Source organism: Rhipicephalus microplus, chromosome 2, assembly GCF_043290135.1.
Source record: "Rhipicephalus microplus isolate Deutch F79 chromosome 2, USDA_Rmic, whole genome shotgun sequence".
Taxonomy (NCBI): domain Eukaryota; kingdom Metazoa; phylum Arthropoda; class Arachnida; order Ixodida; family Ixodidae; genus Rhipicephalus; species Rhipicephalus microplus.
In genome coordinates this window covers 95,011,208-95,033,383 of record NC_134701.1, presented here as the reverse complement: position 1 = coordinate 95,033,383, position 22,176 = coordinate 95,011,208, and the positions used below count along the sequence as shown (strand labels likewise).

The window sequence follows — 22,176 nt, the reverse complement described above, 5'->3', positions numbered from 1 at the left end:
TGCCTTTAGTATTGAAAATGGAGCAGCATGTGCATGGGTGTGTGCGTCTAAAGGAGTAGTTCATTTCAAAATCATAGATGTTTAGTTGCGCGTGCTGGGTCCCCTACTGCGATAACGAACGTGCTCAGCTGTTTTAGGTAAACTCAACGGAAGTCGGAGAGTGGGCTTGTTGGTAGACCATTTAGGGCTCTTGATTGCTGAGGGAAGTCGTCAAAATGACAAAATAATCAAGGCATGAAGATGACACAGACGTAGCACTATACCAACAACAACGTTTCTTTTTCCAGACCCGGCCTTCTGGTACACACTGCAATTGCATCAGTGAACAAGGATGTTGGTGCTAACGTTATACAAGGTAACGGGAGTCGCCTAAAAAAACAACGCAATAACAGAATATAACCGCACAAAAACAGACTATGAGCGTTTTTGCAAAAAACATAACTCTTCTGTCGACAATGATACCGATTGTCTTGCTAACGCAGCTATCACCAGGAGCATCAATATGTTCAGCTTCTACAGTGAGGCGGGTCATTTCGTCCTTATGACGACGCTAAATGATAGCGCTGCGAAAATTTGGCATACATCCACACGATTGGTTGTGTAGGATGAAAAAAGCGCCTAGCGGCGGCTTCTTAGTCCTGCTTTCGCACTGTCTTAGCCGCAAATTTACACACTCACTGTTCTGTCCCACTTGTTATTTACCAGAAGACAAGCGAATGCGATGGATGACGAATGCCCTTCATTTTGTGAACATGTGTTTACACATTGTTTTTTTTTCTTTCCCGGAAGGATTTGTTGTCAAGCAGAGGTATCCAAGCCTATACAGCACTACAAATACCATCATTATCTTCTTAACTGACACCATTACCAGCCTTAACTGTCTCATAAAATAAAGAAAGTGGCCCTACGGGAAAAGATAAGGGTGGAAGACAAGGGCGCCTGACAAATGCAGAGTTATGTGCTTCATTTTTACGGCAGATGATACAAATTTATATCAATGTCCCTTTAAGCAAAGTCGGCCTTCTTCATTAACTACCGACATGGCTCCACTGAAACTGTCACTCCGAGAACTTTAGAAGGAGAGAGAAGCATTAAATGCAAGGTATGACGGCCCGCCTGGTGCCATCTGCCTGCTTCATGGGAAACACCTAGTCACATTTTGCGAGACTTTTTTTTCAGCGACATCTGTCAAGCGTTGACGTGACTGCCATGTACTCAGCTATCTCTCAACTTGGAAAAAATTGTAGCTCATGGTGCAAGAGTATCGTGAAGCATCTCTCAGCGCGACAGTGGCAATGTAGGCCTTGAGAAGCTTGTAGTGGGGCAAGCTAATAGGAAAGAGGTCTCTAATATATCAGGGCAGTAGGCAGAAATTTGTTGTCGGATGTTCACCTTTTTGGTCCGATGTGAAATAGAGGCCGGCCCGGCAGATGCAGAGCGTCATTTTGGCATGGCAAAAATGTTTGGGGGGAAGGGGGGAGAAGGTGCAGGCTCGGTGTGCCATGCTCTGGCTACGGCACTGTCATATGCCTAAGAGCATATGCTCAGAAAACGTGGTCTGGCTTGCATGTGTACGTTAGGTATAGAAAACGTAGCTGCCCATTCTGACAACATTCCTCTGTCAATATGAACGCGCTAAGAACTCCAGAAGAGTAAGAGTAAACCTACTACACTATAAAAAATTTTACACCCATAAGGGTGTGTTTGTTTGAGCAACACCATGGGCAACACCCTTTTAGAGTGTCTAGGAACACCCTAAACAATAAGATGTTTAGAAACACCCTGAAACCGTAGGGTGCAAAGACACGTTACGCCCTACTTTGATAGGTGTTTATGAACACCCCTAAACTATAGGTGTTGAATGAAGCTACACCCATGCGAGTGGGGTGTAACACTAAAACCCCCATGAAACAATGGCAGTTATATGGATAAGCATATTTGATCAAATGAAGCGCAATTAACGGGACAACAAAAGCAGAGGCACAGGAGGTGACGCTTAGTCTTGTGTGTTGAGGAGAGCCGTTCAAAGCACTTCATTCCATCAAATATGCATCACCAACTGGCCCAAGCCTTAATTGTTTTCTGGGAGAAGCATATATGAACCTTCTCTGCAGCTGACACGGAAGAAGGAAGATACTGGTGTCACCCACTGCACTTATACCTGCATGCATGCAGCTGATAAAATAAGGTGCCGTGGTTTCGAACGAGCTGCATATCCAGTGTATATATGTGTAGGTACACTGGGCCGAAAACGACAAAGTAGGACGTGGAAGGCACACACACACACACACACACACACACACACACACACACACACACACACATACGCACGCACGCACACACACACACACGCACGCACACACACACGCACGCACGCGCACGCACACACACACACACAAACACACACACGCACACACGCACGCACACACAATAGTGCAAGCAGTAACCTGTAGCGTAAGGTTCAACCGAACATAATGCCGAAGCAAAAAACAATTCAGCCCATATGTTCACATCTGCCTTTATTATAGAAAAACTGCAAGTTTGACAAACAGCACTCTGGTGGCATTCTGCGTAACTTTGAAATATATCACGTGACCAAGTTTTTTTCTCTCTATACTGGAAATTCATTGTTTTCAATACAATAAATCCCCACAACTTTCAAAAACATTGCGGTAGTCGGGCAAATGACTGAGAGGTATGGCGTTGATTAGCACCTGTACAATAGAAAAAAAAACACGTAGAAAGAATAAGCGAGTTTCTGGAGTCACATTTACAACCTATTATATCTCGCAGTATAAATTTCGACATTAAAAATGAGAACATTCGACAAGGCAGTGTAATTGGGGTTGTATAATGTAATGTCAGTGTTCGTATATTTCTAACTGCAAAACCACAGCTCATCACTGCTGCTTGCACAATCATCTTAACTATTGAGATGACTGGTGCCTTCGAGAGAAGTGGCGCGAAGCTGTTCATTCTGTACAGAAAATTCAATCCCGGAAACCTAAAATAAATACACAAGGAACAATGACCAGAATTTCACAAAGAGTGCAACATACAGTATGCACCCTGCATAACTAACTGCTTTCTTATGTGTAAGTATGAACTGAGTGCATAGCAAGCATATTCAGTGGCATCGGCTCCACTGCAGTGAGGAATGCTAGAAAAGGTATGCTGAGCAATAAACGCCATAAAAAGCGCGCTGTGGCAGAATCATTATACCTTTCGTGCCGTAGATATGAACCTTACTTTACCCTTTCAGCTTGCTCGCGCAGGCAAATAAAAAGCGCAGCTCCAAGTTGATAATGTTTAATTAGCTGTATGCATCGACCAATCTAAGTAAATGTGAAGTTCTATGCTTAAGTATGCATCAACACGGCTGCATGTGTATTTCTGCAATCTACCATATGGTACTCATTCGGTCAGTTTATTAAAAGGAATACAGTACGGCGCGCAAAAACATACACATATTGTATCTGTATTGCACAAAAGCACAATGCCACTGAGCATACATGATGGTATGCGCATTGAGAAGGTATTCAGTGCAGGTAACTTGTAAAATTAAGTACTGTACAGTTACGTATTGAAATGCGAGTAATACTAGCGTTCTTGAACTGGCTCACATTGACACGATTATATAATAGAAGAATTGGCTATTGGGTCATTTTGGCGACCATCTCAAATGTATTCGAAAAAAAAATCGCGCTTATTTTGCTGCAATAAAAAGGTAACTGCTAGAATATTTCGCAGACAAATAATTTTTTGGTTGCGTAGCTGTCGCCTGAACTTCCGAGAATCTCGTCTGGATGTTTGTGAAAAAATTATTTCATAAGTACGCCTTCTTCTTTCGTGCCAAATTTGGCCTACAAGTTAAGAAGTGAAGGATTTGCGTAAAGTGTTTGAAGCTCAGTAATATTATTACCATTTTTCGACCACATACGGCTCAAATAATTTAGCCGAAATGTGTTATATCTGCATTTTTCTACATTAATACTGCACTTTGAATTAATATTTGAGGAGTGAATACCTAATTCACATAAGGTATATTTGGATGAAAAAAATATTTTAGTCCTCTCATGCTGTCAAACTTTACGAGAAAAAATCGTTAATTTCACAAAATAGTTGTTTTGTCTATAATGAGACGTAAATTGCACCATGTGGTGGTTGAATTAAAATAGACTTTGTACCTAAATCGAAAGCTAGTAAACAGTTCTCTTCCTGTGCCAAATTTTGTCATAGCAATATATGTTTGGAGAAAAAGATAACAGCATATCCACGGAGTGAATGATGGTGAGTGGGGCGTAGCGTTCGTCCGTCCGGACGCACAAACGGATGAACAGACAGTCTGACGCAAGTATGGATGGACAGAAAGACGGGCGGACTCACACACAGACCGACACACGGAAGCCCGGACGGATGGATGCACAGACGAACGGACGAAAGTACAAACGTATGGACGAACGATTCGCCCCCCGAATCATAATTTTTGTCCATGTATATGCTGTGAAAACCACAAACGCTATCTAGTGTGCAAGTGGCTACATAATACTAGTACGACAACAGAGAAGGGAACGACCCACGGCCTCAAGAGCTTCGCCCCTAAATGATTTTTGAAGTTCCAAGTTCCCCATTTGCCATTTGGTATTACGGCAGCTGACGCCTCGAAGTTCTCCATTGCCGTTGATGGGGCAATTCAAAATATTTTATTCTTTGAAATAGAAATTGTAGTGATGAAACTTGTCACATACAAAGAGCTGTTTATTTGCTTTCAATTTAGGTAAAAGCTGATTTCTAATTGGACAACCACATGGTGCAAATTGCGTCTCAATACGGACAAAAATGACAATTCTGTGAAATGAGTGATCTTTTCTCGTAGAGGTTAACAAGCATAAGATGTCCAAAAATAATTTTTCATCAAAATATCTTTTCTGTGAAGTAATAGTCACAGCTCAGTTATTCATTCAAAGTGCAGTATCGCAATGAAAAAATGCGAACATAACACATTTTGACTGAATTCTTGCAGACGTATGTGGCCGAAAATTTGTATTAATATTACTGAGCTTCAAAAACACCTTACATAAGCCCCTTTACTTAACATGTAACAAACTTGGTATAAAAAAAAGAGCGGTACTTGTAAAATAATTCTTTTTTCACAGACAATGCTCAAACAACATTCCGGAAAGTTTGAAAGGTAACCACGTGACCAGAAACTTTTTTCTCTCCGAAATATTCAAGCAGTTCACTGTTTTCAGTGCCTTAAATCAGCACGATTTTTTTTCAAACACATTTGCCATAGCCGCGAAATTGGCCGGGAAATTTAGAATAAGGTGACCCTGTTACTTTCACTCAATGACCATTGCATACTGCTAAATTAGGGCCATTTGTTTCAATCATGCTGGCAGGTTGGGAAAGCATAACTCCTTCCCTATGCAGCGCAGGCTGTTCAGTGGCTGTACGTGTTGTGTTCCCAGATAAATATGCTGCCCAGTCTTACATTTTGGCTGCAACACATGCTTAGATACCGTGCAGTATGTATAATACTAAAGTGTTTCTTGTGCAACAAAATAAAACTAATAATACGCTTCGCATAGTGAAAATACCTTTAACATCTGAAGTACTCAGCGAAGTTAAACGCCAAAGCGAGGCGATGGCAATAAAACTCTGAATAACAAGAATATTTTGAAAGTTACACATGATGGAAACAATCTGAATAAAATGTGCTCGAACGTTAACAGTTATGTTCAAACAAGCATTTCCACTGTTCAAGTAGACAATTCGACCACGCACACAGACGAAAGGTCTGTTCAAACAAAAGTCCAGCTTCAGTGCTCGATCCGCTTCACAGGCACGGCTGTCGGCAGTGTGACGCTACGTTGCGGGAGAACGAAAATACTGGTGAAGACCAATTTAACGAAATTGAATGTATTAGCAAGTAGGCAAACTTCGCGAGGCGCACCTAACGCGAAGCAATATGCTGTGTTGTCACCCAATGCATCAACCCGAGTTATCATGGTAGTGTTACCGCACAAAACGAAAAAGAACTGAAAAGAACGACATGGACACGACGCCCTTGTTTTCTGTTGTCGGTCTTTTTGTGCAATAAGAAAAAAAAGAGAGTAAGTGAACTACCAACATGCCCAAGCATATGCACCTTAGATACAGTTAATGCTTAGAGCTAACAGGTGTCGTCCCCACACATGTATTAATTAGTAAACTAAAATTGATGTGCAGCACGAGCGGGCCCCGTTAAAAATGTCTGCCAACAAAGGGCCCCGCAAAACTCTTCTTCGCTGAACCTCAGCGGTGCACGCTCACTATGCTTTGTACTCCAAACAATCTAAACAAACAAACGAAAAAACTTGCCCACAATCACACTTCGCCATCATCCCCGTGAAACAGTTCAGACATATATTCTCGTTAAGTAAACATATGCTGATTTGTCATCAACTAGTTGAAAACAAAATTGTTTGAAGGCGTTATTCTCGTGCTCACGCAGTTAATAAAGTGCTGAACAGAACAACGTGAGAGCGGTACTCACTATTTCACTTCAAGTGCTCCACAGTATGAATCCACAGGTCCAGTCTTCAGGATGGTGCACCTTCGCAATAATCAGCACTGACAGAACACACAGGTCGAGCACAGAGCGCAGGCACATTTCAAACTAAACACCGACTAATATACTCTACCGATCGAGAAGCCACGCGCACCACACGCACACACACGGGAGGGTCTAACGCCAGCGCACGCAGTGACATGTAACAGACGATGTCGGTTCCTTTCCCGCGCTCTGTGCCCGCGCGCACCAATACCGGGTAGCCAAGGTTGTCTAGGCGACGAGACTTCATGGTGTCGGTGCGCTCTCAGACCGGCTTGATGCGGTTTGACGCTAGCTCCAGCCCTCTGCTGATAGCGCAGGCACTGCTTTTTTTTTCCTTTTTTTTTGCGGCAGTGATCTGTTGCGTTATACTCGTTCTTTAACAGTGCATCTGAATTGCAGTGAACATTGTGACGGTGCAGTGCGGCCAGCACGAGCCATTAGTCAGAACGCGCATTTGTAATATTCAGGAGCAATACTTAGCGCACCTTCACCGACCTAATGTAGTGAATACTGGTAAAAAAGCTAAGCTGATGCTTTTTGCTGAGCTCTAAGGGTCTTTAGGGACAGCACATTCAGGATCACGCAGGCGATATTTTATCAGCACTTTCATTTCAGTAAAGACATTGCAACATTGTATGCATTGGCCGTCACACTATTCGATGATAACATATTGCCACGTGCGTACCGCTAGCAATACGAAGACGACAGCGCATATGCGCATCTGCATGCTTTTATGCAGCAAGCAATAACAATAAAGAAGAGGAACGCTCTGGCACGCAGTAAATAAAAAATACTGACCTGCTGCTACTTTCTCAACCTGTTAATTACTACTTCTGTCTTCACGTTGCGGCAATACATTTGTACTTAGCTTGCAGTCCTTGGAACAACACCACGGCTGAAAATATTTAATCAATGTTGTTTTCTCACTACCTACAAAGTCAAGGCTTTGACCGAAGCACGTCTGCTGGGGAAGTTACATAAATTAAAAAAAGGGGATCCACAAAAAAAAATGGAGAGAGAGAGAGAAAGAACTAGAGAATGCGTTTCGGCTCCCCTGAGGAGAGCTTTGTTCGCAATTTAGTCAACAAGGCTCCCGTCATTGTGAGCAAGGCTGCGTCAAGGTCACCGAAATGTCTTTATTTTGCATTTTTCTTTATGGCCGGTGTCCTCTTCCTAATTTCCATCACGCACTTTTAAGGACACAAGAAAGGGAACATTCGCTACAGTAATTGAATAAAACGTGCCTGCTGAAAATACATGACGTCAATGTTCGTTTTTAAGGGCCCTGATGGCCTGCTGACGTGCTGGTTATGGCTAAAAAACTGTGCTGTGTTTTCTTTTTTTGCAGGTGGCGGACGTTTTATCTCCAGCTTTAAAAGCTTCGATCTTATGGGAGACGGGGAGAGGGGGAGTGTTCTATGCATGGCTACACTAATGTGCGCAACATTACCTTTTTCAGGCAAATCAGTGCACTTTGTTCGTGTTGAATAATCACGCAAATGACACCGATGAAAGAAACAAATACAGGAGAATTGACCCTTACTCTATTAAACAAGCGGCGCTCCTATTGTATCTTCTGTTTTATAGTAGTTTGCGTGCTTTATCGATGAAAACTGCGTTTTGGTCACATTACTTTCTGCTTCGATTTATTACTAGACCCGCAAGCAGCTAGTAGTAAAAGCCTTGCTGGTATCAAGATGGTTAATGTATACTAACAGTATGAGCAAAAGTGCCCGAAAATGTCATGCATTTGTAGCTTGTAGGCACGTGTGCTCACATTTGGGTGCACGTTAAAGAACCCCAGGTAGTCGAAATTTTCGGAACCCTCCACAACACCGTCTCTCATAATCATATGGTGGTTTTGGGACGTTAAACCCCACATATCAATCATTTGTAGCCTTGTTCATAACACCCCAAATGTAAGGGTGTAAATGGTGTGTTTTGAGAATGTTTTATTCACGCACACCTCAAACTTGAAAAATGGAGTGTAAAAAGGGTGTTCATATGGGTGATTTCTATGCGTACACCCGTTTTATACCTCTTAGGGTGTAAAATTTTATAGAGTGTAGATACGAGTCGGTATATATTGGGAACCTGGCCTCAGGGCACTTACGAAATAGGCTAAATCGTCTAGAGTACTCGTAACAAACATTTGTAACCACCGTAGAGGTGATGCAAGCAACTGTCGGTCAAACAACAACAGCAACAAAAAAAGAACATCACTTGTTACGGGCACAATGCAAGACTCTGTTAGTCAACTCTTGTAGAGATAAGCTATGTACTTATGCTAACACTGTCTGTTGCGTTCTGTCACCGTCATCGTGTAATCTGTTAATGTAACCTGTTAAATCCCAGGAAAAGTATATATAGGAGACGTCATCTGTAGTATTAACAATGTGAGCGGGAAGAAATTAAAGTTCTAGAAACGACAACACGCCGCTGGCATGAACCGAACCTGCCAATTTCGAATAACGCATCCGATGCTCTACCAATGGAAATACAGTGGCTGTTATTTTGTCTTCTCATACATTTATTCGCATGTATTTGTGCCGTTAAATCTGAGAATATTAGTGAGCACCACTCGTAGCCATGACGGCAAGTTCGGTAAACTCTTTGCCAGTTGTGTCACGTGGCGGGCGATCCTTTTAATACCCAGCCGACAAAAGAAGCGTTTTCTGCACCAGCAGATGCTGATGTTCTTCGCTTGAGGGCCATACGACAGCTTTTATCCGATCACACTGCCTTTGTAACACTGTTGGCGCTTCACAATTCCAAAAATAGAAAAGATTCTGCGTGATCAATATATTTATTTATTTATTTATTTATTTATTTATTTACCTATTTGTTCATTTATTTTTCCTACTGTTGACCCCAATATAAGTCAATAAAGAGGGCATAGTGTAGACGTTTATTCATAAACAACAAAAATTATCAATCCAGATAACATGCGAATTCCCTTACACCATTGTAAAACACAAAATACAAGCAGCAATGACTTTTCGTGCAATGCAATTCAAGCAAATATTCGTAGCAAATTTTTCAGATAGCGTTGCAAAATATGCATATATATAGGACGATATAGTATTGTACTTTATGTGTTGTACTTCTCTTAAGTATCAGATAAACTTTAACGACATGTATTTTTGAGAGCGAATAAATGTTCGATGTTCGCTTACCTTTCTACCCGACAGCAGGTGCCATCGAGGCGATTCCACGCAGAACATGGAGGCAATGCAGAGAAGTGCTGCTGGTAGCATGCATGCCAAAGCGAGATAATCCCAGGTGAAGAAGCGACCCAACAGGTAGCAGTACAAGATGCCCATTGTGATGGCCATCTGCAGCATGCCACCCTGCAACCATCGACCATGCCAATCCTTAGATTTTTTGTTACCTCAGCCATTCGCAACAGCAAATTCGAGCGGTGATTCTGTGCAGCTGCTAGACCTCATGATACCTTGATTGATTGATTGATTGATTGATTGATTGATTGATTGATTGATTGATTGATTGATTGATTGATTGATTGATACGTATGGGGTTAATGTCCCAAAACTACCATATGTTTGTGAGAGACGCCGTGAGATTGTGAGAGACGTGCACCGAAATCTGAGCCCACGGGCATATAGCATTCTCGCCTCCTTCGAAAATGCAGCCGCCGCCACCGGGATTCGATCCCGCCAGCTGCGGGTCAGCAGCCGAGTACCTTATCCAGTATACCACCGCGGCGGGGCTGCCTTGATAGCGCGCTGACCGTGTTAGAAATCAGGCTACGTTGCAGATGCGGAGCATCTCTTGCTCGGGTCTATGCCCTGCAGCCTCCGTGTCGACTTCTGCACTCGCACTATATACGCGCGAGCACCCATCTTACTTCCCTCTCTCCTACAGCTACGCGTTACTCTCTCCTCTTCTCTCCTACCAGCAGCTTGCGCTCCTCCAGCGTTCTCGCTTCTGCTTTCGCGGCGCTTGCGCCACTCTCCTCCTCGAGTCTGTTTTCTCCTTCAAGTGCGGATATAAAGCGGGTAGAGCACTGCGCCAAGTCTCTGAAACTCTAAAATTTTACTGATAACCTGTAAGGGGCTAAAAAATCAACCGCGGTGCGTTCTGGCTTCAAACACCCGAAGTGGATCTACAGACCTCTGCGGTATGAATCACCGGGGCGCCGCCATTCGCGCTCTTGCACTTTCTTGTAAGGGTGCCCTCGTCGGGGCCACATTTCAATTCTAAAAGAAACTAATACTACATTTGGCATAATAACGCTACACCTAAATTAAACAATTTGCTTATATACCAAGTAGATTTGTCTAACCATGTGTTCCGTCACCATTCTTTAGTAATAGTTTTTACTCCAGCTGACCCGTAGTTATAGCAGCCTTCGGACATCATTATCCTAATTTCAAAGCCGGCGGCCAATAGCAGCGACGGCAGGTAACGGATCACGGTGCATTCGGACGATTTTCGCGTTCTGTTTATTTTGACCCGTTGAAATGCTTTCGCGAAGCGCATTCAGCTGACTTCAGGGGAACGAAGCGACCGTTGAAGGTTTCATCGAATGAACGCTCGTGTCAAGCCTGAGAATGAAGGACCGGTAAGTAAAAATTACATCAATTTGCTAAGGATGGTTGCTTGAGGGGCTAGGTGGTTTATTTCAACATATTGCTACCTGTAGGCTGCCACAAACCATAGTGCGAATGCGCGTGTGCGCCCGACGAAGAAGATGAGGCTCGCTGGCTGCTCGAGCTCGGAGCCAGACTGGCCAGTGCTGCAACCGCTCTTGCAAATATATTTTTCGAATATATTCGCAATACTTTGTCTCGTTACTCACGTAACATATTTGGTGGAGGTGCTGGGTATGGCAAGCAGCAGAGATGGGCCGTCTGGATGGAAGTTATGCCGGTATAATGTGCCATTCTGGAGTACGAACGAGCGATAGGATCGGTTCGATGGGGAGGAGTCGAGGCGCTCAATGATAGCTCGTAGGGCTGCATCACGGCGTTGCTCGTCGGCTATGTGGTTCAGTTGAGAAACGGAGCACACGCAGGCGTCGTTGTCAGGTATGGTGGCCGATGGGTCAACTGGATAGCGAGAAAGGCAATCGGCGTCCTGGTGCAGGCGTCCAGACTTGTATATCACAGAAAAGGTGTATTCTTGCAGTCGCAGAGCCCAGCGACCAAGTCGACCTGTAGGATCTCTTAAGGATGAAAGCCAGCAGAGCGCGTGGTGGTCGGTGACGACGGAAAAGTGAGTGCCATATAAATATGGACGGAATTTTGAGACCGCCCAGACAAGAGCAAGGCATTCTCGCTCTGTGATCGAATAGTTACGCTCTGCAGGTGTAAGGAGGCGGCTAGCATACGCGATAACGCGGTCGTGTCCCTGTTGGCATTGGGCGAGAACGGCTCCGATACCGTGACCACTGGCATCAGTTCGGACCTCAGTTCGGGCAGATGGGTCAAAGTGGGCGAGGATAGGGGGCGTCGTCAAAAGTGTTATGAGGTGAGAGAAGGCGGCAGCTTGAGTGGACCCCCACGAAAATGGAACGCCTTTCTTCAAAAGATCGGTAAGTGGTTGGGCGATTGCCGCAAAATCTTTCACGAACCGCCTAAAGTAGGAGCAAAGTCCCACAAAGCTCCGGACATCTTTGGCGGATTGGGGTACTGGGAAATTCGTGACGGCACGAATTTTCTCAGGGTCCGGTCTCACGCCAGAAGCATCGACAAGGTGGCCCAGCACGGTAATCTGTCGGCGGCCGAAGTGACACTTCGAGGAGTTCAACTGGAGGCCAGCTTTGCGGAAGACGTCGAGAATGGCCGACAGACGCTCAAGGTGGGTCTCAAACGTAGGTGCAAATACGAGGACGTCGTCTAGGTAACACAGGCATGTTGACCATTTGAACCCGTGTAGCAGAGAGTCCATCATACGTTCGAACGTGGCGGGGGCATTGCATAGGCCGAAGGGCATAACCTTGAATTGGTATAGGCCATCTGGAGTGATGAAGGCGGTCTTTTCTTAGTCTTTCTCGTCTACGGCAATCTGCCAATAACCAGAACGAAGGTCGATGGATGAAAAGTAGCGTGCGCCGTGGAGACAATCGAGGGCGTCATCAATACGTGGTAAAGGATACACGTCCTTTTTGGTGATTCGATTTAGATGCCGGTAATCGATGCAAAAACGCCATGTGTTGTCCTTCTTTTTAACCAGGACGACGGGTGACGCCCATGGGCTTGATGAGGGCTCAATAATGCCTTTAGTTAACATCTTATTGACTTCAGCTTGAATAATCTGGCGCTCCGACGCGGACACGCGATACGGTCGACGGTGAATGGGAGCAGCATCACCGGTGTTGATGCGGTGCTTTACAAGAGAAGTTTGGCCGAGTGGGCGGTCGTCAAGGTCGAAGATGTCACGGTAGGAAGATAGAAGGCGTGCGAGAGCGGCTGATTGCGCTGGGGGAAGGTCAGGGTCGATCATGGGACGTATTGACATGTCGAGGCATGTGGCATCGAGTGGGCGACAAGGAAAATTGGGGCATGCGTCGGCTGCGAAAGTGGTGACGAAGCTTTTTTTTTGGTGATGAAGCTTTTTGCCAATAATTTTACGTAGGTGTCACACGGTGGAGGCGCATTGCAGCATTAAAAGTTTTAACGAGCCACCCGACATGCAGCAAAAAAAAAAAAAACAGGGCAGGGGCGGTCTGTTTAATGACGATGATAGTATACCAGCAGCGCCATTTCTCCTCGCGGTATTGCAGCACAGTACGCCGCTGCCGGCATTTTATATTGATGTTATTTAATACAACAGGCCAAAGATAGAGTTTCTGTTCTTTAAAGTGGTAGGTCTGCTCTGGCTCTGTGCGTGCAGTGCAGCGCTTCCTTCGGTCGACTCACGGTCGACTCCGCTGCACTCCGTTGACGCTTCCGGAGTGTCATGGTAGCAGCTGTCCCAAAAATGAGTGATCTGACGTAAGTACGCGTCAGCATCAGCGCGGGCACTTACAGCAACGTTTCGTGCACTCAAGACAAAGCTAGGAAGCGAAGGGCACGCGACGCTGAACGCTAACTCTTGAAGCGAGCGCCTGACGCTGAACTTCTAGAACGAGAAGCCGCATTGGTTCGTGAACCTCGAGCAGCCGAACCTAAGGCTCGGGACCCTGAAGTTCAACGTAAACATACGAAGTGAGTGGCGGAGCCCGACCTGCGAAAACTGTAAACCGCGTGTAAACGTCAACGAGACGCTGCTCCAGGTGCTGCACGCGACCACGAGGCGGCGCGATCCAAGAAGCATGCGCGGCCCCGACGCTCGCTACAAACGTGAACTCCTGAACCGGAGCTTCCAATAACGTTCACTCAATGTGTGGTAACGAATGCAACTTAACAACGTAGTAACACGCAAATTTACAACGTTAGTAACACCACGGATAACAACGGTATTAGACAAATTTAGACGCGCAACGAAATCTGTTCAATGTCGTCGTTAATAACGATCCGCGATGCTCTGCACCATTCCATGGTTCCCTCGGAAAGACGGCGTAATTTTTTTGATGCAATGAGCCTTTCTTTTTAAATTTAGTTGTACATAAGTTGTCTAGGAGTTTTTGGTCCACGCTTTGTTTGTGACCTGTTTGCTTGGTTGTTATTTATTTTCCGAACTATCTGCACCGTCCAGGTCACATCGGCGATAGCCCTGTCTGACATTGTTTTCAATGATGGCCAAAAACAATTAACTAACTAACTAAGTAACTCATAAAATAAGTCTTAACCTGGCAGCCCCAATAGTGTGTGTACAGGTTGATATAATTTATTGTGGTTGTTGCGGAGGTAAAGTAACAATAATCGGGGACAACAATAATCGGGTGAGCCCCATCCAGATGGCCGAAACACCTTTGTGAAGCAGATAACCTTTGTGACAACAGAAATAGTCCCGCTCTCGCACTCGGCAGAGTTCTCCGAAGGTGGAGCCACCGGCCGCCTGTCTCATACGCCAGTGCGGAGTGCGTACCCATTGATTCAGCCTTGTGTGCATACGCCTTCCACGCGGAAATATAGCAGACGTCAGCATCGTTATAAGTTGTATGTGACTATAGTAATGGAATTAAATTAGTAGATTTTAATGTCATGCTGATTGAATGTGGTCTCAGTGCAGATGTTGCAAAAAACGCCGGAAAATGCTGGTGAAGATAATTAAGGGCCACTTAAACCTCATCTTGCTTCCCGCTAGCAAAGCATAGGAATGATTAGGAAGTATTGATGCCATCATAAGGTCGCTGCCTACGTAAGTAATGCTTAAACCACTCAATAAAGCTCTCTCATACTTCAGAGTAATCAAGGAGTACTTTGCCTACTTTACGCGCAGGTGGACCCAGTTGGCACATTGTGTAAACAATTTGAAAACAACGCAGTCCTATTATACGTAAATGTATTCATTTAGGCGATTGTTCTCACGCCTTTAGTACGCGAAGCGCGATTCTGATGCAGCAAGAGAAAGAAAATAGTTTCAAAACAGCTAAAATCATGATTGTGACACTCCGAACCACAAAATATTGCGCCAACTCTAATGACTAAAGATGGCTGCCGAAATCGGCCTGTGAATCAAAGAGCGCGGAATGTCTCCTAAGAAGTTCGGTAGGTACGTATTATACGGTGATTGGTTTAAAATTATAGTTACTTCGTACTCGCCGGACGCGATGGCCTGTGTGTTGCATTTTGGTTGTAGAGACAAACATGCTTCCCCGGAAAGCACTATGTCAACACAGAAGTCCAGACTGCTTCAACAGTTGCAATCAGCCACTCTCGGGCACCTCTCGCAAAATGTTTCCCACGACAGTCAGCAATGAAATAATCGAGCAAGGCCATCCTCCTACAAACATACAGTGAAGTTTGTGAAAGTATTGCCGCTGGGCAGGCCGCATTTTTACTAGAGACGAAAATGCTTGAGGGCAGTGTACTTAAATATAGGTGCACGTTAAAAACCCGAGGTGGTCAAAATTTCTGTGGGCCTCCACTACGGCATCTTTCATAATCACATCGTGGTTTCGTGAGGCTCAGCCCTATTATTTATGATTGTATTGCTTTGCTCAGTTGACCAAACAGCGGTTATTTTCCCAACAGCTCCATAAAAGAGCCGTATGTTATATTATTAGCCTTTCCGCACAGAACACCGCTAAGAAACATTCCCTAGAGTAAATGTAAAATTTCAGAAGCATCCTGTAACAAAGATCATTTAGTCACAAGACATCCTGTAATGGGAGGCTTACGAATGATCCTGACCAACTGGGTTATTGGAGATACCCCCGAAAACAACAGAAGTGTCGCATAGCGCGACTTGAAACTTCAGTTGCTGTGGCCAGCACAGAAGCCGTGGTCACCCCTGCTGCAGATTTTCGAAGTGACTTAACACAAAGAGGGTACATGGGGGTACATAAACAATAAAACACTCCATAAACGACGACGTTGAAATGGATCGTCCGGGATTCTATTATAGCGCTGCACCATTCACACAACTATGCACAGTCGCCCAAACCTTCGACTAGCTGACTAGAGTTGATTTAGGTGCATGGTAAAGAACCCCAGGTAGTTCACTTTCCTGAGTCCTCCTTCTTGGCGTGTCTCATAAAAAGTTACAAAAAGGGCGAGGATGAGCTCATGCCTCCAGGACGTGCTGACGTGGGGCCATAGTTTGCCAGGCTGTTCATTTTTGAGGAAAGCACCCTTATTAGCAAACTTCTGACATATAGTGCTCTTCAGCTCATCTCATAAGGGGGGGGGGGGGGGCTTGAGGTGTATATTTAAATTTTAATACAACGAAAGCTTTTAAGAGATCAGAACAAAGGTCACGTGCGCCGTAGTTGTCCGCCGCCGCCACCGGTGTCTGTAACCGCCATCGCACGAGATACGAAAAAGAAATTAAGAAAAGAAAAAAACACCAACAACACGCTGGCATTTGAACGCTGCGTGCTAGCCTAGTTTTCTACCACAAACCACGCCGGTGCCTTGAAACCCTGTTGCAAACTGGCCTTATAGGACGGCTTGATGCCCGAAAAGGAATCGCACTAATATGAGTAATGAAGCGTTTTAGAACAACCAAGAAACAACCAAGCGTCACAGAATTATAATTTTGTAATGAGTGGGTGATTGAATTCTCCAACTCATTAAAAAAAGCTTCAGGAATAATTTTTTATTGTCGTCAGCCGCAGCACAAAAATATTGCACTAATTTTTTTGCAGGTAAGTGTATAGCGGATAGCACGCTTCTCTGAAGGATGATGAAGGTCGGCATAGTGAGAATTAGATAACATTGCACATAACTTAAGGTCTTGTTGCCGACACTGAAATATTAGAACACGACTTTTCATTACTCCACTTTCAAAAGTAGGCGTATCCTTAACTGAAGAAATGGTATGAGGCTTCGCGACGCCTCATATACTGCCACGGTTTGCCTTTGATGTAATTTGTAGTTTCATTCAGACCACTAAACAGGTACCAATTAAGTGTCGTATTCAAAAAAATTTGTTACTTAAATACTGTAAGATATACATTTTCTCATCAAAACTGTTCGCACCAACTCATTAGGGTGGTCATAAGTTCGAACTCAAAATCTTATTTCTTGAGGTCCTAATTTATTGTAATACGTACCAATTCCATTTGATTATTTTTTAAACCTCTCCTAACAATTCGGAATAACTTGTTGCAAATTATATGCTACTAATCCTTGGCCAATCCCCTAGAGTGGATACGTACCATTGTTGTTGAAGGAAAAACAAACAAACAATGAATACTTTCCTGTTAAACAAATATGTATATTTGTGGCGTAATGGGAGACCTGCAAGTGTGCTTGCAGCAGATACCCTAAGAGTGTTTAAAAAGACTCTAAAAGATCGCTCTTCCAGCTTTCGCTGTGACTGTGCTGCGCATTCCTCGCAGGCCTGGCAGCTTTTTTCTTGGATTTCTTGTTGCAATGTTCACATTCAGAACACAAAATGCGAGCAAAAGCACTTAGTGTGAAGTGTGTCGATATGGGTGACGTCCTCACGAAGGAAAAGCCTAGCAGAAGGCTCTGCTAAAATAACGGGACCAACAAACATTTTTATGATGCCTACTTTTTTTCTAAACACGAAGAAGAAACCATGAGCCTGATCCCGAAATGGTAAACTGAAGAACGCTGCGAAACATTTGTAATTGTAACTTGTTCTATCTGCAACGAATACTAAGTCGTGTGCCCTCATGCTGCAAACAGTGAGCGCGCGCGCAGTTCTTGTTCGAACGCGGTGGTTTACTGCGCGTGCGCACACTGCACACACATGTGCCACGCCTCGACGTGGTCCTCTGGCAGCCGCGATGCCAGCGCCACTTTTCACCGTGCTGCCATAGAGAAACATACTATGTAAGTGAGTTTCTCTATGGTGCTGCTGCTGTTACGTCGTAAACAGCACAGAATTGATCAGGGATGTATAATAATATAGATACTTCAATTTTGAGGACTAGCATGCATGACAGCAGCAGAATACGTGACATATACGTTTAGCGTGGTGGTCGACTCCACATTTCATAATCCATCTGTGAGGCTCATCCGCTATAGGCAGTGCCACAAGACGGTTTTTTTTTTGTGTGTGTGGTGATTTGAAGCATGGTTTATAAATATAAGTTTCAGTCACAACACGAAAATAATGCTGGACTATGTCACTATATTTCATTGTGTTTTAATTTCTACAACGATCTAATTGCACGTTCTGGACGGTTGTCAGTCCGTTTAGGCACATAACTCAACATTTGTGCGTCGGTACCGATCGAATGCTTGACGTGAAATGGCGGAATGGACGTAGCACTTACACAATGAAGTTTATCATTCGATACAATTGTAGCAATTTCTTCTAGCGAGCTGACCGTCACATTGCGAAGTAAACTCACCATGGTTCCACGGTTGTGAGGCAGCGTGACCTCGGAGATATAACAAGGGGACACGAGTGAAATTAGGCCCATGGCGAAACCGGTGAGGAAGCGTCCCGAGTAGATGTGGAAGATGTGTCCGCGCGACAGGTAAATCACCATCCATCCGCTCATGAAGCCAAGGGAGATGACCGTCAGCATGCTCTTGCGGCCCAGGGCTTGCGACACGCTGCCGCTGACCGCAGCACCCAGGAGGGCACCGATTGTCATCAGAGGGTCGTACCTGCAAGCCAAGAGGCAGACACGCAGTGCGTCAACTTTCGTTCGAAAGGAAAGCAGCATTGACAAACCTGGTAATGCACTTTTGTGAGAGAATGTGTACGACTCTGACAAACTGAAGTGAAACAATTCAGCGCTTCATTGCGAGTTTAACTTAAAATTTCACACGTTTTTCCTCCTCCGCGACGACTTTGTGGGGTATTGGCGTCATTTCAACCGAAACATTTGTTTATATCAGAGGCTACCTTATTTTTTCACGGCCCGTTTCGTTGCGACATCATGCGGAGAATTCGAGCAATTGTGCAGGACAGTGGTTGTGCTTAAAGTTTCTGTGTCGCATTTCGATTCGGTAAAGATGCACATCGCTACGAAGTCATTACGTTGGAAGGAACACAACATAACCAAATAAAAATACCTTTTTATGCGTACATAGTCCTGCTACATTAACAAATTTTAAAAAAATTGTAGTTATATTTTCAATTAATTCGCCAAACAGGAAGTTTTATTTAAAAAGATTATTTGGGAAATAAAAATATTAAGGTAACAAACAGGTATTCACTGAAATAAACGAACAATTACTATTGAAAAGACACATGCTTGCTTCGCAACATTTCTCTTAAATAAATCTGAAAAATACCTACATAAACTTTTCATTTTGATTGTTGTGGGCAAAAATAATAGTACAACGGGTTTATTCTGCAGCCATAGGCCGAAATACCTTATTGCGGTCAGCTGACTTAGATTGAGGTTGCAAAATGTAGCCGTAGCAATTCATAGCTGTCCTGCTGTGGTATATCACGTGCACAAATTTCGAGCACTCTTGTTGGCGCGCTTCCACTGACGTATACAAAATGGATGCCAAAGAAGCCTTCAAACTGCATTAACCATAATTTGCACTTTTTCGTTAGTGAGAAGTGATATCAGTAATATTTAAATTATTAAAGTTGAAGAAAATTAAAGTTCTATTAATGGCATGTCACACGAACACATAGCAGATCAAACATAGAACGTCGGTGAAATTGTGGAACAGCCGAGGAAAATGCCGTTTAATGATAGTTCTCCTCACCATGTCTTACCCTTTGGAGTACACCACGTCTTATAAGTACTCTGCACGAACGCGCTCCTGAAACGACCAGTCATGAAGAGTAGCCCTTCTTCCACCACTGGATCACCACCAAGCTAAGTGCACGAGCTATCTGCGCACTCCCCCGCGTAGAAAGCAAGCACCGGCACTTCTATTGGAAACGCACCGAATAAGACGGACGCTCCCCCCCCCCCCCCTCCCCCATGTTCAGAAACGCTCCTCCACTTGAACTTGACTTGCCACCGGCTTCAATGCAGCACAAGCGTTTCAAACTCGCTGCTTTAGCTGGTGCCGATGCAGCACAAACGCAAAAAATGACCGCAGTTTCCCTAGTGGGAACACTGGTTAGCATGCGGAGCATATATGTTGAACTGCGATAAATGTGGTTTGTAATTTGCGACATGCGTGTGTGTTATGAGTAAAACACGAGTGAACACGAGTGAACACGCACGCACGTATGCTGCGAAAGACGATGTTTATTGATGAGACGCTTTGGTTATTTTGAGCAAGTTGCCTTTCTGGTCCGTAGAGTGAAGGGTGAGTGGGTCTGGTTGCAGTGGCCGAAGGTCGAAATTTGCAAAGGCGTGGTCGATGCACGTCCCCCGAACCATGGTCGGATGATGTTTACCGACGTGCGTTGCTCGTTTCAGCGAGAGCCGCTACTCTATGTAGTCGACCACCCAATCGTCCTTGAGGACATCGACGTTGAAGTCGCCAACTATCACGAAGGGTCGTCGTTGCGGTCGTTGTTTTAGGTATTCTTCCACGGCTTCGTCGACGTACTTCTCCACGGCGGCACGCGATAGGTTGGGCGCGAGGTACATCGTCATGACGTCGACTCCGAAGACGCTAGCGATGCAGTGCTCAGCGGGGTGTTTTCCAAGTGTTTGAGCCAAGCGTGGATGTTGCGGCGCTTGACCAACTCTCGCTTGTACGTGTCCTTGCTCACCAGTCTCCGCTTGACGTGGACGTCGATGGCAGCGTCGCCTGGAATGTTGCGAGGCAGACACCCAACGACGGCTGAAACTTCGATGGGGATGTTCACTACCTGGCACATGATTCCGTACTGTTCGTTGCCGTGAGTCAAGCGTTGTATACTCATAAACGGGAGTCGAGGAGTGACGAACCGTTCTTCGACAGGTTCAACTCGGATAGATGTTTCGGTCGGGGCGGGTAGCGGTAGCCGTAACTCACGCTGAGTGATGGAATTCTACCGGCAATTAACGACTGCTTGCACGTGGCACACGCGACGTAGTCGGCAAATTCGTCGGCGTTGCTTCCAAACACATCGCAAAGAACCAACAACGCTTTGGAACGATGCAGTTCATTCTGAATGTTGCCGATCCGGGTCAAGTTGTTGTCGAACCAAAGTCGATCACACACCTTGCAGGTGTGGCCGAAGTTCCGGTCGAGGAAGTCGCGCTTGAAGCGAGCGTTGGGCGTGGCGTACTGCTTGGCTCGCCACGCCGCTATTGCGGCGTGCTCGCGCTCGGCATCGAGATCGGCCTCACGGCGTCGACGCTTGCACGCGGCTTCACCGTCCGGATTCTCTCGCCGATGCTTACGCCTCGCAGCGGCTTCGCGTTCTCGAAGCTGGGAATCTTCCGCTCGACGTTGCCGTATCGCGCCTGTTTCGCGTTGGGGATCCTTCGCTCGACGCTGACGTCTCGCAGCAGCTTCACGTTCTCGGAGCTGGGGATCTTCCGCTCGACACCGTCGTTTACGTTCCGCATCGCGAGATCTTCTCAGCGCGGCCTTATTCACGGACGAAGTGTATTCGGAATTGCTTGCGGTTCCGCCAACACATTGGCTGACGCTATTGGAAGGGACGTCAGTAAGTTTGTTTGCGGATTCGTTAGCATACATTTTCACCAGTGACATCGGACGTGTAGCGACCGCACAAACCAACCAACGAAGGGCGGCGCACCCTGACACTTGGTTACTTATAGCGAGCGCCGCCGGCCCCGGCCTGCGCATGCGCGCGTTAGCATACAGCTGGCGCACGTAAAATTATAGGTCGTGCGGCACGCGGAGGGGAGAAGCGAGTGCAGCGCGCACTGTGTTGAGAGGAGGAAGGGATGCACAGATGGCTGGCGGAGGAGGAGGGGAGGCTGTGGACTGCGACGGCGCATGACTAGCCCCTAGTATAGCATGCTCCGCATGTAAAATGCGTTTCAAACGAGCTGCACTGAAGGCGGTGATAAGTTCAAGTAAAGAAGCGCTTCTGAATACGGAGGTTAGAAACGACGCGTTTATTTATTTATTTTGTGACATACTGCTGGTTTTCCATGAAGGCCTTAGGCAGGAGTGGGGCATAAACAGCTAACACAACGCAAG

At 45.3% G+C, this 22,176-nt stretch overlaps 1 protein-coding gene across 1 annotated transcript; it reads right to left on the bottom strand.

Moving 5' to 3' along the window:
• Positions 1-318: 318 nt before the first annotated feature.
• On the bottom strand, positions 319-21,572 carry LOC119169803 (uncharacterized). The gene is made up of 5 exons (XM_075885312.1): positions 21,405-21,572; positions 20,763-20,887; positions 18,498-18,759; positions 9,775-9,948; positions 319-369 (listed from the first exon to the last, which is right to left on the bottom strand). Exons 1-5 carry the CDS (start codon positions 21,570-21,572, stop codon positions 319-321), a joined length of 780 nt encoding a protein of 259 aa, XP_075741427.1.
• Between the last annotated feature and the right edge of the window lie 604 nt (positions 21,573-22,176).

Bases quoted from the DNA above. Each gene is read 5' to 3' on its own strand.
- LOC119169803 (XM_075885312.1), bottom strand. From the start codon at position 21,572: ATGCGGAACGTAAACGACGGTGTCGAGCGGAAGATCCCCAGCTCCGAG. The intron at 20,888-21,404 runs GTAAGCATCGGC...ATCATGTGCCAG, and splicing joins ACGCGAAGCCGCTGCGAGGC to GTAGTGAACATCCCCATCGA. The intron at 370-9,774 runs GTAAGCGAACAT...TTGTTTTTTTAG, and splicing joins ACCTGCTGTCGGGTAGAAAG to GCGACTCCCGTTACCTTGTA.